We start from the raw sequence: 12,991 nt of genomic DNA, 5'->3' as shown, positions 1-12,991 counted from the left end.
TTGTGTAAAATAAGTATCATTGTTTTTAAAATACACTAATTTTGACAATGTTTGTTGAGGTATCGACCGTTGTTCAAAATTTTTCTTAAATAACTAAAATGTCACCACATTTCATTTGAAGAAGTTACATTTTTAACCGTCATTATATGACGTAGTAACGTTTTGAAAGTTTACTTTTACAGTAATGTCAAGTTTCAAATAACGTAGTAACGTTTTGAAAGTTTACTTTTACAGTAATGTCAAGTTTCAAATAAATTGATTCTTATATTATTTTACTCTCGAATAATTGCTACGTCATCAATTTTTTTTTATGATAATTCGTATAAGAACGTCGATAGATGTGATTTTGTGTTTTCTTAAAATTATAAATATACTTTAAGAGTATTTGTATTATTTTGTCCTTCTAGAATGTAAACATATGTTTAGATATTTGTCAACAAAAATAATCAACAGAAAGTTTATATGAATAACATCTAAAATTTTACGTTAAAACTTAGTTTGATTATACTAATAATTAACCCTATGCTATTTTGTTTTAATGTAACTTTTCCATTTATTGTTAGTATTATTCATGTTATAAATTTTAGATAAACCTAAAATTATGTATAAATTAGTATGTAATCGTGCGTATGCACGGTTTTTTTTTCTTTTCTTTTTTATAAAATAATAATATAATAATTATTATATTTATCTAAATAAATTTAAAAATTATATAATTAACTACTAAAAATATTAATAATAATATTATTAATTATTATAAATTATAATTTTTTAAAAATTAAAAATTTATTTAATACAATTATTTAGTACAATAATATTTTTATAATTAAAAAATATTTATAATAATAACATTATCAATAATAATAATAATAATAATAATAATAATAATAATGATAAACTAATGTTTATACTAATGATATTAATTATAAACTAATGATAATAATAATAAAAATGTTTATACTAAAAGTTTTAATGTAAAAGTTAATATTAACAGTAATAATTTATAACTATATATAAAAAACAATACATATTTTTAGTGTCCTTTTTTTTTATAAATTTATCCTCTTAACTATTATTTTTTAAATTGAAATAATTATTCATATAAAAAAGTTACTTTTAAGTTTTATAATTTTGCTAATTTTAGTACTTAATTTTTAAATTTAAATAATTACTTTGATTTTGATTATCAACAACAAAACAAATAAAAAGTATAAGTGGTTGAGATATGCTCTGATATTAAACAAAAACAAAATATGTGTCTAACTATAATAATAATAATAATAATAATAATAATAATATCACGTAGTGATAAAAATACTAATAACAATAGTAATAATAATAATAATAATATCATTATAATAATATCTTGTAATGATAATAATAATAATACCATTATAATCTATAACAATATATAAAGGGAATTCCCCTCTTTGCGTCCACATTTCAAAATGCCAATTTTACCCTTTAAATATAATAATTTATTAATTTTTTTAAAATTGACCGTTATTTTTAGAAGTTTTTTATAAATTCGGCTATCTCTGTTTTTTCTCTTCTTCTTTATTTATCAATGGCTATTCTTTCATTTGTTCTTATATATTTCACTTTATTTTTAATAAATATAATTTTAGTTTATATAACAACTTAATAATATTACAATATTATCACCTACTAATATAATATCACGCATATTTAAAAAAATGCATACACACAGACGCGAAGCCTTCGCGCCTGTGTTTATGCTAGTAATATAATAATAATAATTATAAATGTAATATAATTATTATTATAAAAATATATTTTCCAGATCTATTAATTTACCAAATATTAGTAACTACTTTTTAAGTTTAAAGATTTAAAGATAAATAAACAACACAATAAATAAAAAATTACAAGTAATTGAGACTATAGTGGCATTTTCGTAAATATTGAGAGTGATATTTTTGTATATTTAAAAAAGTATTAATTTCAAAGATTTAAAGATAAATAAACAACACAATAAATAAAAATAACAAGTAATTGATATCGTAATATTTTTGTAAATACTGAGAGTGACATTTTCGTAGATAATAGATAGTAGTAAAAGTATTTATTAGTGACATTTTTGTATATTTAAAAAAGTAGAAAGGATGTTTTAGTAAATTGAATAGTATTTGAATACAAAATGACCAAACAACCAAAAATATATATAGGTGTCAAAATTTTAAGTAGGGATGACTTAGTAGATTTCAAACGGCACCAAAATAATACAAAAGAAAAGGAACATATTTAACAATTTAGAATTTTTATAGGATCTCAAAATACATTTTACCTAATCAATTTATTTTAATCTATTTATAGTTTTCATGTAAACAATTGCTTATTGTTTTGGTTAAACATATTTCTTTAAATGTTAAAACATAATAAAAACATTTTTAAACTTTTTCTACAATTTTATTACTCCTTATAACACTTCTGGAAATAATTCATGAAAATATCTTTAAACAGACATCTCCCTAATGATTCTTATATTGTTATGATATGTAACTCTCACTCCTCTCTACAAGACCCAAGACACTAATGAATTCATTATGTATTAAAAAGGCAGAAGATTAAATTAAATAATCATTGTTAAAATATATTAAAAATTTAAAAACCTGAAACACATTTGTTACTCATATTTAGTTTTATACTATTTAAACTTAATGTTTATTTTGTGCATTGTTTATTTTTATTGTTTAGTTGAATTTTCGTCACATTTTCTTAACACATAACTAATACCTATTATTTTTATCCACCTTTCTCTTTTTTTTATCACATCTATCACTTATATATATATATATATATATATATATATATATATATATATATATATGACCACATACATCAATATTTCAATCTCAAATATAATTATATAATTGTTGTTAATCATTATAGAAAGATAAAATGGAGAAATATTGTAATATGTTTATATTGTAGATGTTGTGTTTATATAATACAGTACAATCATAATCTTTATAATAAAGTTATCATTGAATACAATAAACAATATATGAAATAATTGATAATGATGGTTGCACACATGATAAATAATACACGGACATAATATTAGGGATAGTAGGATAATATTATTGACATAATATCTCTGATATTGATTCTAATAATTAGAATCGTAATTTTCTCTAACTCTCTCTCTCAAACTGAGGTGACTCAGTCATCCAAAGTTTGTCTCTCAAAATGTTGAATCTTGTGTGTGTGAGAGGTTTGGTTAAACAATCTACAATTTGATCTGTTGTGGGTACATATGCTAGTGTGACTTGATTCTGAACACTTGATCACAAATGTAGTGAACATTTATCTCAATATGTTTAGACCGAGCATGCATCACTGGATTAGTGTCAGTGACTTAGCACTCAAGTTATCACACCACAAAACCAACTTTCTAGACATAAGGAATTTTAGCTCATCTAGAAGTGATATGATCCAAGTTACTTTTGCTGTTGGGTCAGCTAAAGCTCTGACTCTGTACTTGACCATGACACCACTTTTTGTTTTCTTGAGGCCCACGAGATCAATGTCTCTCCAAGGAAAACACATTGCCATGCTATGGATTTCCTATCATCTATGATAGTGGCCTAATCTCAATATTATTTTTATTCCTTACCAGTGATCTATTGTTGGGGAACTCATATATTGGCTGAGTTTGTTGATAGAAAATGTTATGTATGGTCGAGTGTTGGTCAGATATTGTAATGCACTTATAGCTTGTCTATTAGTGTAGGGTTAGCAATAAGGTCTTCTTTAGTAGTGAATAATTTCCCTGTTACCATTGGTGTAGGACAAGATGAAGCTTTTTCCATATTAAACTTCTTGAGTAGATCTCTAATGTACTTTGTTTGTTTAAGGTACATTCCACCAGCATCTTTGTGTACTTCAATTCCCAAGAAGTAGTGTAGAAGGTCAAGGTCTTTGAGAGAGAGAAAATAATGTTTAATTGAGTAATGAAAGTCTCTAAAGACTTATTGTTGCTCCCTGTCATCAACATATATGAGAAGGAGTATGATATGATCATTTTCTCTAAGAACAAATAGTGACGAATCACTCTTGGTGTTTTGAAAGCCCCATCTTAATAAAATGTCTCTCAACTTGTCATACCAAGCCCTTGGGGCTTGCTTCAGTCCGTAAATTGCCTTGTTTAATTTGCATATGTGGCCAGGCTTGGTTGAATCTATATATCCTTCAGGTTGATGCATGAACACATTTTCTTTGAGATTGTCATTCAATAATGCATTATTTATGTTTAATTGCCTAACCTCCCAATTTAAATGTACTGCAATGGATAGGACAATTCTTACTGTACTAGACTTGACCACTAGATTAAAGGTTTCATCATAGTCAAGCCCCACAGTTTGTTGAAAACCTTTGGCAACCAATCTTGATTTCCTTCGCTCAATTGAGTCATTCGCCTTGTATTTAGTTTTAAAGACCCACTTGGAGTCTATGATGTTATTTTGCCCCTAAAATGGTACCAAAGTCCAAGTATGATTAGGTGCTAGAGCTTTCAATTTTGCATCCATGACTGCTTTCCATTTTGGACTGAGTAGAGCTTCATTAACATTTTCTGGTTCCTTGTCTTCTGTGTGTGTTTCTGAAAACCCTATATAGGTCATTTTTGGCTTGTAGATCCTTGTCCTGCTTTTGGTTTGCATCTAGTGTGTGTTGTCCTACTGAGTTTGTTGTTTATTTTCTTTTGGTGTGTCATTTACATGTGAAGTTGCCTTATCTTCATAAATAGAGATACCATTTAACGTTGGTTGATCATCATTGACAATTAAGGCATCGAGAGTTGGTTGCTCTTCATTGGAAACTAAGTCACCTTCTTGATGATTCACCTCCCTGTGAGTTGATTTAATTGTGTGGCTTGTAGTGGTACCTGCAGGATAAGAAGGAAGAACAATAGCGATTGTTCCAGTTAGTGTTTTTAATGAATTTCTTGTGTCAAGAAAGTCATCATGGAAAGGAAAGTGATTCTCATTAAAGACCACATGTCTTGAGATGAAAATTTTGTCATGAAAGTTTAGACACTTATAACCCTTGTGAGATTTGTTGTATCCGAAGAATACATATTGTGTACTGTGGAATTGAAGTTTGTGTTGATTGTATGGTTTAAGGCAAGGATAGTAGGCACAACCAAATGGCTTTAGAGCATCATAGTCAGGTCTCTTTCCAAATAACAATGAAAAAGGACTTTCATTTGGGTTAACTGATGAAGGCAATCTGTTGATGAGATAAACTGAAGTAGAAAAAACTTCCCACCAATAGTGTAAAGGCATTTTTGCCTGTGCCAAAAGTGTGAGCCCTAGTTCAGTCACATGTTTGTGTTTCCTTTTAGTTCTACCATTTTGTTGAGAGGTATACGGGTAAGACATTCTAAATTGAATTCCTAATTCAATAGCTATTTTCTGGTCAAGTTTAAACTCACCTATACCGTCACATTGAAGATCTTTTATCTTCTTGTTAAATTGGTTTTCAACCAGACTTTTGAATTGAGTGAAAGCATGTATTGTTTTTTTATTCTTGTTTTAAAGGTAAAATCCAAGTGAACCTCTGTAATCATCAATGAAAAGAACATAGTACTTAAAATTAGAGGGAGATAAAATTAGGACAGGTCCCCATACATCACTGTGAATCAATTTTAAAGCTTCCTTAGATGAGAGGAAGAAGATTTAAATGGTAACAAGTGAAGTTTTCCAAATTGACAAGTTTCACAAAAATGAAAAATTGATCACGTGATCATGTCTTGACATTGCAATTCTTCAACACCTTTTCTAAGACTTCATTGTTGGGGTGTGCAAGCTTTCTATGTCAATTCTGCTTTAGCGACTGTTAGGTGAAAAACGACAAGTGCACCGATCGCATGTAGCAAGTAATAAATATCGTTCTCTCCACATGGACTTGTGCAACACATGACAACTCTCATAATTCACAACTCAAATAGACAACAAAGCTCACAAAAACGCAAAGAAACTCTTTTTGGTATTTTATCAAACAGTTGGTGTGCAACAGAAATTTAACATAGATTATATACAATTGTCAAGATTATATTTCATTCACTTTATTCTCATGCATTCACAAACATCTCAATTCCAATTTCATGTCAAAATCAACTCATAAGAATACTCAAATCTTATTCCTAGCGACTTTAAGTCTATGATAACTCATCAAGTTCTAATTCCTTGAATCCTCAACAAGTGAAATCATACATTAAGTTCAAGAGTCTTAAGACTACTAATGAATCATGTTTTATCCCTAGATACAAGCTCCATTAGGCATTCAATTTCAGTTCTAGGTTCAAAAGACATTTCCAACACCTCAAGAACCATAAATCATGCATGAGTGACCAAACCAAAGCAAGCATTAAACATGGAAATCAAATGCTAACATAGAAATGGAAAAATATATGGATTAACATCACAAAATACACAAGAATTTAGTTCATTACATCTAAACTTAACAAATAGGTTAAGCTCTCCATGCTGGAGAACCTAGGTTTTATAAATTAGAGAGATAGGGAAGAGATGGAAACCAAAGAGAAGATGCAAGCCCTCTCCCAAGGTTCTTAGCAGTTGTTCCATGCTCCAATTGTGCCTCCCCTTCGCATTAACACCTCCAATTCGTAACCCATCTTTCTCTCCAACCCCAAAAGGAGGGAAAACCACCATGAATGGAGGAGAAGACCCAAGGAGAAGTGGGAGAGCTTCCCAACACCCCTAGCAACCTCCAAGAGGTTCTCCAAACACCCAAAAGTGTTTCTCTATTGTGCAAAATGAGGAATGGTCCAAACCCTTGTGAGAAACAAGATTAAAAACCCATTTTTTGACATGTCAGCGAGCCATCGCTCAGCCTTGTCTCTGAAGCGCTCAGCGCCAGATTTTGCGAACTGAATGGCGCTCAACCCCACTTTCCATCGCTCAGCCTTGTGGCGCTCAGCCCCAGTTCGCCATCGCTCAACCTTAGGCAGTTTGACAGCATTATGTATTTGAAGCATTGAGCGTGATTCCAGTGGCGCCCAACATGGGTATTTGCTTCAAAATCAATATTTTCTTGTTCAATCATACTCCCTTGAGTTCTTGCTTGTTTTCTTCCACTACAAATGCTTCCTATTAACTTATTTAACACACTTAAAAGAGATATTAGAGACAAAACAAGCATAAAATAACTAAAACACAAAACAATACAAAACACACTAAATTTAAGGATATAACAAGATAAAAGCTAGGAAAGAGTTGATTTATTCATGGTAATAAACACACAAAAAGAGGTAAAAATGGACATTATCAGTGACATGTAGACACATGGATCTTTATTGACTCGAGAGTTGACATTTGAAAGTTGGTATAATTCATCTCTAAGTTCCCCTCTTAGTAGTATTTTCCCTGTCAATTTGTCCTTCATATAACAGTAGTTTGCATCAAATTCAACAAGGGCATTATTGTGTGCAGTTAGCTTAGATACACTCAACAAATTTTGTTATTTCTAGAACATATAGAAAATTATGCAAGTTGATGTTATTCAATTTAGTTGTGTTTGAGGCCAATATTTTCAATCTTTCACCATTTCCAACTAAGAGAGAATAAGTTATATCATTGTTATCATTAAGATCTTGAAGTTTCTCATTTTGATGGGTCACATGATTGCTAGTTCCACTATCAAAGTATCATTCATAGCCCTGACTGTGGTAGGGGGAGGCTATGAAAGCATTGTGATTTTCTCTCTTGTTATTTTCAGCATTATGATTTAAACATGTGTATAACTTATCATAACGATAAAAAAAATTCACTGCTATGTGTCTGATCTTGTTATATATATACCTAACATATTGGTTTAGATCTACCTCTTCCTCTACCTCCTCTAAAGTTAGAGCCCCTCCAATTACCTTGTGTCCCTAATTTGTTGCTTCTGAAATCAATTTTGGTTGCAAAGTTTGTTGAAGTATTCATTGAAAGATTATTGAAATTATTCAGTTGGTTTATTCTGCTTTCAAAAGCCAATAGTTGGGCTTGTAGATCAACCCAACTAAGGTTGATTTGATCATATAATTTGACCACCACCGGATTGTAATCAGCATCCAGTCCATTCAGCGTTTGAATCATCAAATCTGAGTTGGAGATTAGTGATCCTGCCATCTTTAATTTATGAGCAAAGTTCATCATTTTTAGAAGATATGGATCCATCTTCATTTCTCCTTTGCGAGTGTTGTGAAATTCTGACTTGAGGTAGATTGTCCTTGATTTTGTGTATGCACCTGCTAAGCTTTGGGCTTCATCCCAAAGTTCCTTAGAGGTTTCACAATGCAGCAATTGTGTTGTAATATCAATGGTCATTGAATTTCTTAGCCACCTAGGAGAGCTTGATCTTGTGCAATCCACTCTTCATAATCAGGATTGGTTTTATGAGTTTTGCCACTTGCAGTGACAAACGGTTCTAGGCATTCTTTTATTCCTAGTATGTAGCAATCAAGTTTACAACCTCTTATCAATGGAAGAACTAGTGACTTCCATAGGAGATAGTTATCTTTGTCCAACCTGACAGAAACAGTTGTGAGTAGGTCATTTTTTTTATTTGTGTTTGTTGCAGAAGACATGATTGGATCGAGAGCCTTCAAGCTTAAAACCTCTGATACCAAGAAAGATAAAATGGACAAATATTGCAGTACTTTTGTATTGCAGATGTTGTGTTTATATAATACAGTACAATACGGTATAATCATAATCTCTATAATAAAATCATCATCAAATATATAAAAATATGATCCTAAACATTTTTAGAAAAATATATAAACAGGATAGTATATTTCCCTAAAATTTGTATAAAAATATAAGGTGGACTACACTACTAGATTAGATTGGGATTTTTAATCGATCGATACATTTTAAATTATTTTCAATCTCTCATGTCAATCAAAAATGAATTAGAACGAATTATAACATACCATATTAGTTCTCATAGTATTGCCCTTACAAAGTAAATTAAAGTTATTAATTATAACAAAATAATTTAATATTTAAATGTAATTATTATTTGAATTTATTCAAAAATATTAATAATTAATTAAAATGTTAAAGATATGTATATGACTAAATATAATTAAAAAATATTTACATAATTAACTACATTTTTAACATATAAAAGAATTTAAAAATAAAAGAAATTAGCAAACCAGCTGTTAATCCATCAACCTGACTATTGCGGGTCAAAATTTTCATTTTCAGTCCATTATAATACATCTCTTTTCCATGGCCTAATAAGTACATAAAAAAGAGTGATACAGATCCTTATGCCACTCTTATTTGAAAACAAATTATTTGAAAATAAATTATAAACAAAAATAAGCAAGAAAACAGTAGCTATAATAAATTCTAAAACGTGTTTAAAAACAAATTATAAACAAGAAACTATAAAAGATCTGTACCTGCACCATGGATATTAATTCCTACTCCAACCTGTTCCATAAGGAATGACATAAATGGAAAAAGAAAGTCCTTGACAGAGTTAATTAAGAATTCGCTAATCAATAATTAGGAAGTGCAGGCAGATACATGACAAGACATGACATACACAACCAAAGACGTTTCTTAGTAAATAAAAGCTCGACAAAGCAGGACCTGCACATGCATGCACTACTAGTCTCATGCATGTACAATTTTCAACCACTAACTTGTACCATATCTCTTTTTCGTGTTTGGTCTCAGTGTTGTTGTTCAACATGGTGATGTATCTACCCTCCAATAAGTCTTTTCTTTTCTCAGCTTCTTCATCCACCACTACACATATAAATATATACGTTCAGTGAGTTACCTAAGAAGCAATAATCTAACAGTAGTACATAAAATGGAGGGATTCGGAGTAAGAACCAGCAGCAGCAGAAAAATAAGGGTTGTGGGTGGTATTTTGAAGTTGAAGGGTGTGTTGGAAAAGCTTCAAAAGAGTGTCTTGTTGCGGAGACATAAATCTGGTTCCTGTGGAAGAGATTATGAAGAAGTAGGAGATGTGAAAGAAGGACATTTTGTTGTGATTGCAAAGGATAATGAGGAGGCAAAGAGATTGGTGGTTCCATTGAGCTTTTTGAAGAACTCAACATTCTTGAAGCTGTTGGAGGAAGCAGCAGAAGAATATGGGTTTGATCAACATGGTGCACTAACCATACCTTGCAGACCTAGTGAACTTGAGATGCTGTTGAATCAGTAATGGAAAGAAAGAGAGATTCTGATGCTGCTAGGGAAAACTCCTGCAAAAAACCATGGCTAAAAGCTGGTTTTTTATATATCTGAGATAAATTTGTACAGATATTATGAAAATGTACAAGTAAAAAAATATTACTGGTCATAAATACGTCATACTTCACATTATTGAAGTGAAGTCGTAATTAATCATCACTAGTAATATTTTTTTTTACTTATTCAGTTTTGTGATACATAGGTAAATTTGTCTGAGTAAAAGAAAAAAAAAACTAAAAGCTACAAAAGCTATTTACTGATATTTTGAGCCTATACTACTACCAGAGCTTTTACTTATTTAGTAGTCATTAGAAAAAGAGGAAAAAATGATCGTAGCACATAGCAGATAGCAGAAAATGTTAGTAGTCTCCCATTATTATTATGCTTACTAATTACATGACAGTATAAACTGGACATTTACATGTTTTCTGCATATATAACAATGAGATTGGTGTTGAATGCTTATATATATATATATATATATATATATATATATATATATATATATATATATATATATATATATATATTAATGTGAGAGATTGTTTCAATGTAATCTGTAGTGTTAAGTTCAGATATTAAAATTTAAAGGTGAATTAAATAGTTTAAATATTAAACATAATAATTCTACTGTATTCAAGCAAGATCTTTTTAATTTAAAGTATCTAGAAGAAGGGGTTTAGTTCATTGATATTAGAAGGAAAAAATAGGTTGAAGACAGGGTGAATTGAATTTTTTTAGTTTTTAAAAAGAATCGAAAACTGTTTTCTATGAATTAATTAATTCTGTTGATCAAGTATCATCTTTTCTCTTGCGAGATTATGAAATTGATTTAAAACTTTTAAATATTGAAAAATACATTCTAAAAGATATTTCTCAGATTTTCAAGAACATATATAAAAAAAAAATTCAAAAGAAATAATAACATATCAAGGCTTTTATATATGATTTACTTTTCATCCAAGTAAAGAGCTGTATTCAGACTCTCAAATATAGAAATTAAGATTCAAACTAAACTTTCATAAGTTTATTATTACTCATGTATAAAAAATTAATCAAGAATTTTTATTTTCTTTTTTAGCTCACATAAACACTTTCAGATATTTTTATATGAAAATTATCATAAGAATAAAGTATATCTTTGAATTAAATATATTTTTAATCCGTTAACTTTTGATGAATTTTAAAATTAGCATTAAAACAAAAATATGTCAAACAATATAAATAACTGAAATATGAAATGCGTACAAAATATTAAATAAACTTAATAAAATTAAATTAAAAAATTAAATCTACGTATTTTAAAAAATAAAGAAATAAATTAGTCCAAAATTTAAAATAGACTAATTCTAAAATTTACTAAAGAAAAAACATATTTAACTTTTAGCGCAAACCTTATTAAGATTTAAGCTTCAAAGAAATGAAAAGTTTTAGGCATCACTTTGACTAAGCTTTTTGCGAAAAAAGTGAGAATTTTTTAGGCATCACTTTGACTTAGCTTTTTGCGAAAAAAGTGAGAATTTTGTATATGCCGAAGACTTTGTTCTTTATCACCAAAGAATTTTCTTTATAATCCTGATTAAAGATATCAATGTAAAAATGTTTTTTATTTCTAAAAAAAAAATATCTTTATAGTAATTTCTAGGCACTATCATATTTAATTTGTTAAATTTGCACAAATAACAAATTTAAAAAACAATTAAAAATTTTATAATTTGATAAAAAATAACTATTTATAGTAATAATATCATTCAATTAAGATTTAAAAAAAATAACAAAAAGAGATTCATATATAATTTTATAATAAATTTACAAAAAAAAAATCGTAAAATATGAACTTTTAGAAATTTAAAAATCATCAAGAACATAAATAAAGTCTTATGAGTACACAGAATACTTACTAAACGTTGACTGTTGACTATTATAAAATCCTCTCTTCAAAAGAAAGAGTTAGAGAATTATTTAATAACATTTTTAAAAGGTTAAAAAGAGGAGATAGTGTTCTCTCCCAGATTTTATTCAGGAGGTACAGCGGAGGAGTGTTTCTCATATCTTGTATAACATGTTATGTTTCATTGAATTAAAAAAGCAGTGTCCACATTTTCTTATTATGCTGTTTTATTTTATAGAAAAAACATTTAACATTCATTTAATTACACGTATTATGTGTAGTTTAAAACTTAAAAATCACATTAAAAATAATATAAATTATGTTTATATTATACTCATAAAAAAATAATAATAAACGAGTCATATTACAAAGAAATAATGACCCTGTTATATCTTTCCCCCCACTAATTAAACTTTCCCTTACTGTTAAATAAATAATAGAAAGATTCAAGAACTTTAAAGTGTAATTAAAAAAAATAGAAATCAGGAGAATCTCATTGTTGTAAATAATAAATAATAAATAACAATAACTAATCTTAGTACTATAGTACTGTTAAGATTCGAAAGCTCCGTTGGAAAAGCAGGAGCGAAAATTGTTTCATAGAATTTCACATTTATATAAACTTAAGAATCAAGTAAAAAGAAAGAATATTAAATTCATCGTTATCTATCTTTTACTCTCCTGTAGCATCGAAAAAAATTAAACAGAAGAGATATTTACATCTACCTGTTTTAAAATTCAAAATTATAAAAACATAGCAATTTAATTCTTAAATTTTCTCATATCTCAAATTAAATTAAAAGATGGTAAGGATGGAATCTTCATGAAAAGCTAGCAGGGAAAAAAG

At 28.5% G+C, this 12,991-nt stretch overlaps 1 protein-coding gene across 1 annotated transcript; it reads left to right on the top strand.

Moving 5' to 3' along the window:
- Window positions 1-9,231: 9,231 nt before the first annotated feature.
- LOC114170723 (auxin-induced protein 15A-like) lies at window positions 9,232-10,513 on the top strand. The gene has a single exon (XM_028056270.1). The coding sequence runs from the start codon at window positions 9,868-9,870 to the stop codon at window positions 10,222-10,224; it is 357 nt and encodes a 118-aa protein (XP_027912071.1). The 5' UTR covers window positions 9,232-9,867; the 3' UTR covers window positions 10,225-10,513.
- The last annotated feature ends 2,478 nt before the right edge of the window (window positions 10,514-12,991 follow it).

The sequence above is a fragment of the Vigna unguiculata genome, chromosome 11 (assembly GCF_004118075.2).
Source record: "Vigna unguiculata cultivar IT97K-499-35 chromosome 11, ASM411807v1, whole genome shotgun sequence".
Classification (NCBI taxonomy): Eukaryota; Viridiplantae; Streptophyta; class Magnoliopsida; order Fabales; family Fabaceae; genus Vigna; species Vigna unguiculata.
Note: the sequence above shows the minus strand (reverse complement) of the source record. Positions and strands in the feature narration are given on the sequence as shown.

Excerpts from the sequence above, each read along its gene's own strand:
- LOC114170723 (XM_028056270.1), top strand. The coding sequence starts at position 9,868 with ATGGAGGGATTCGGAGTAAGAACCAGCAGCAGCAGAAAAATAAGGGTT.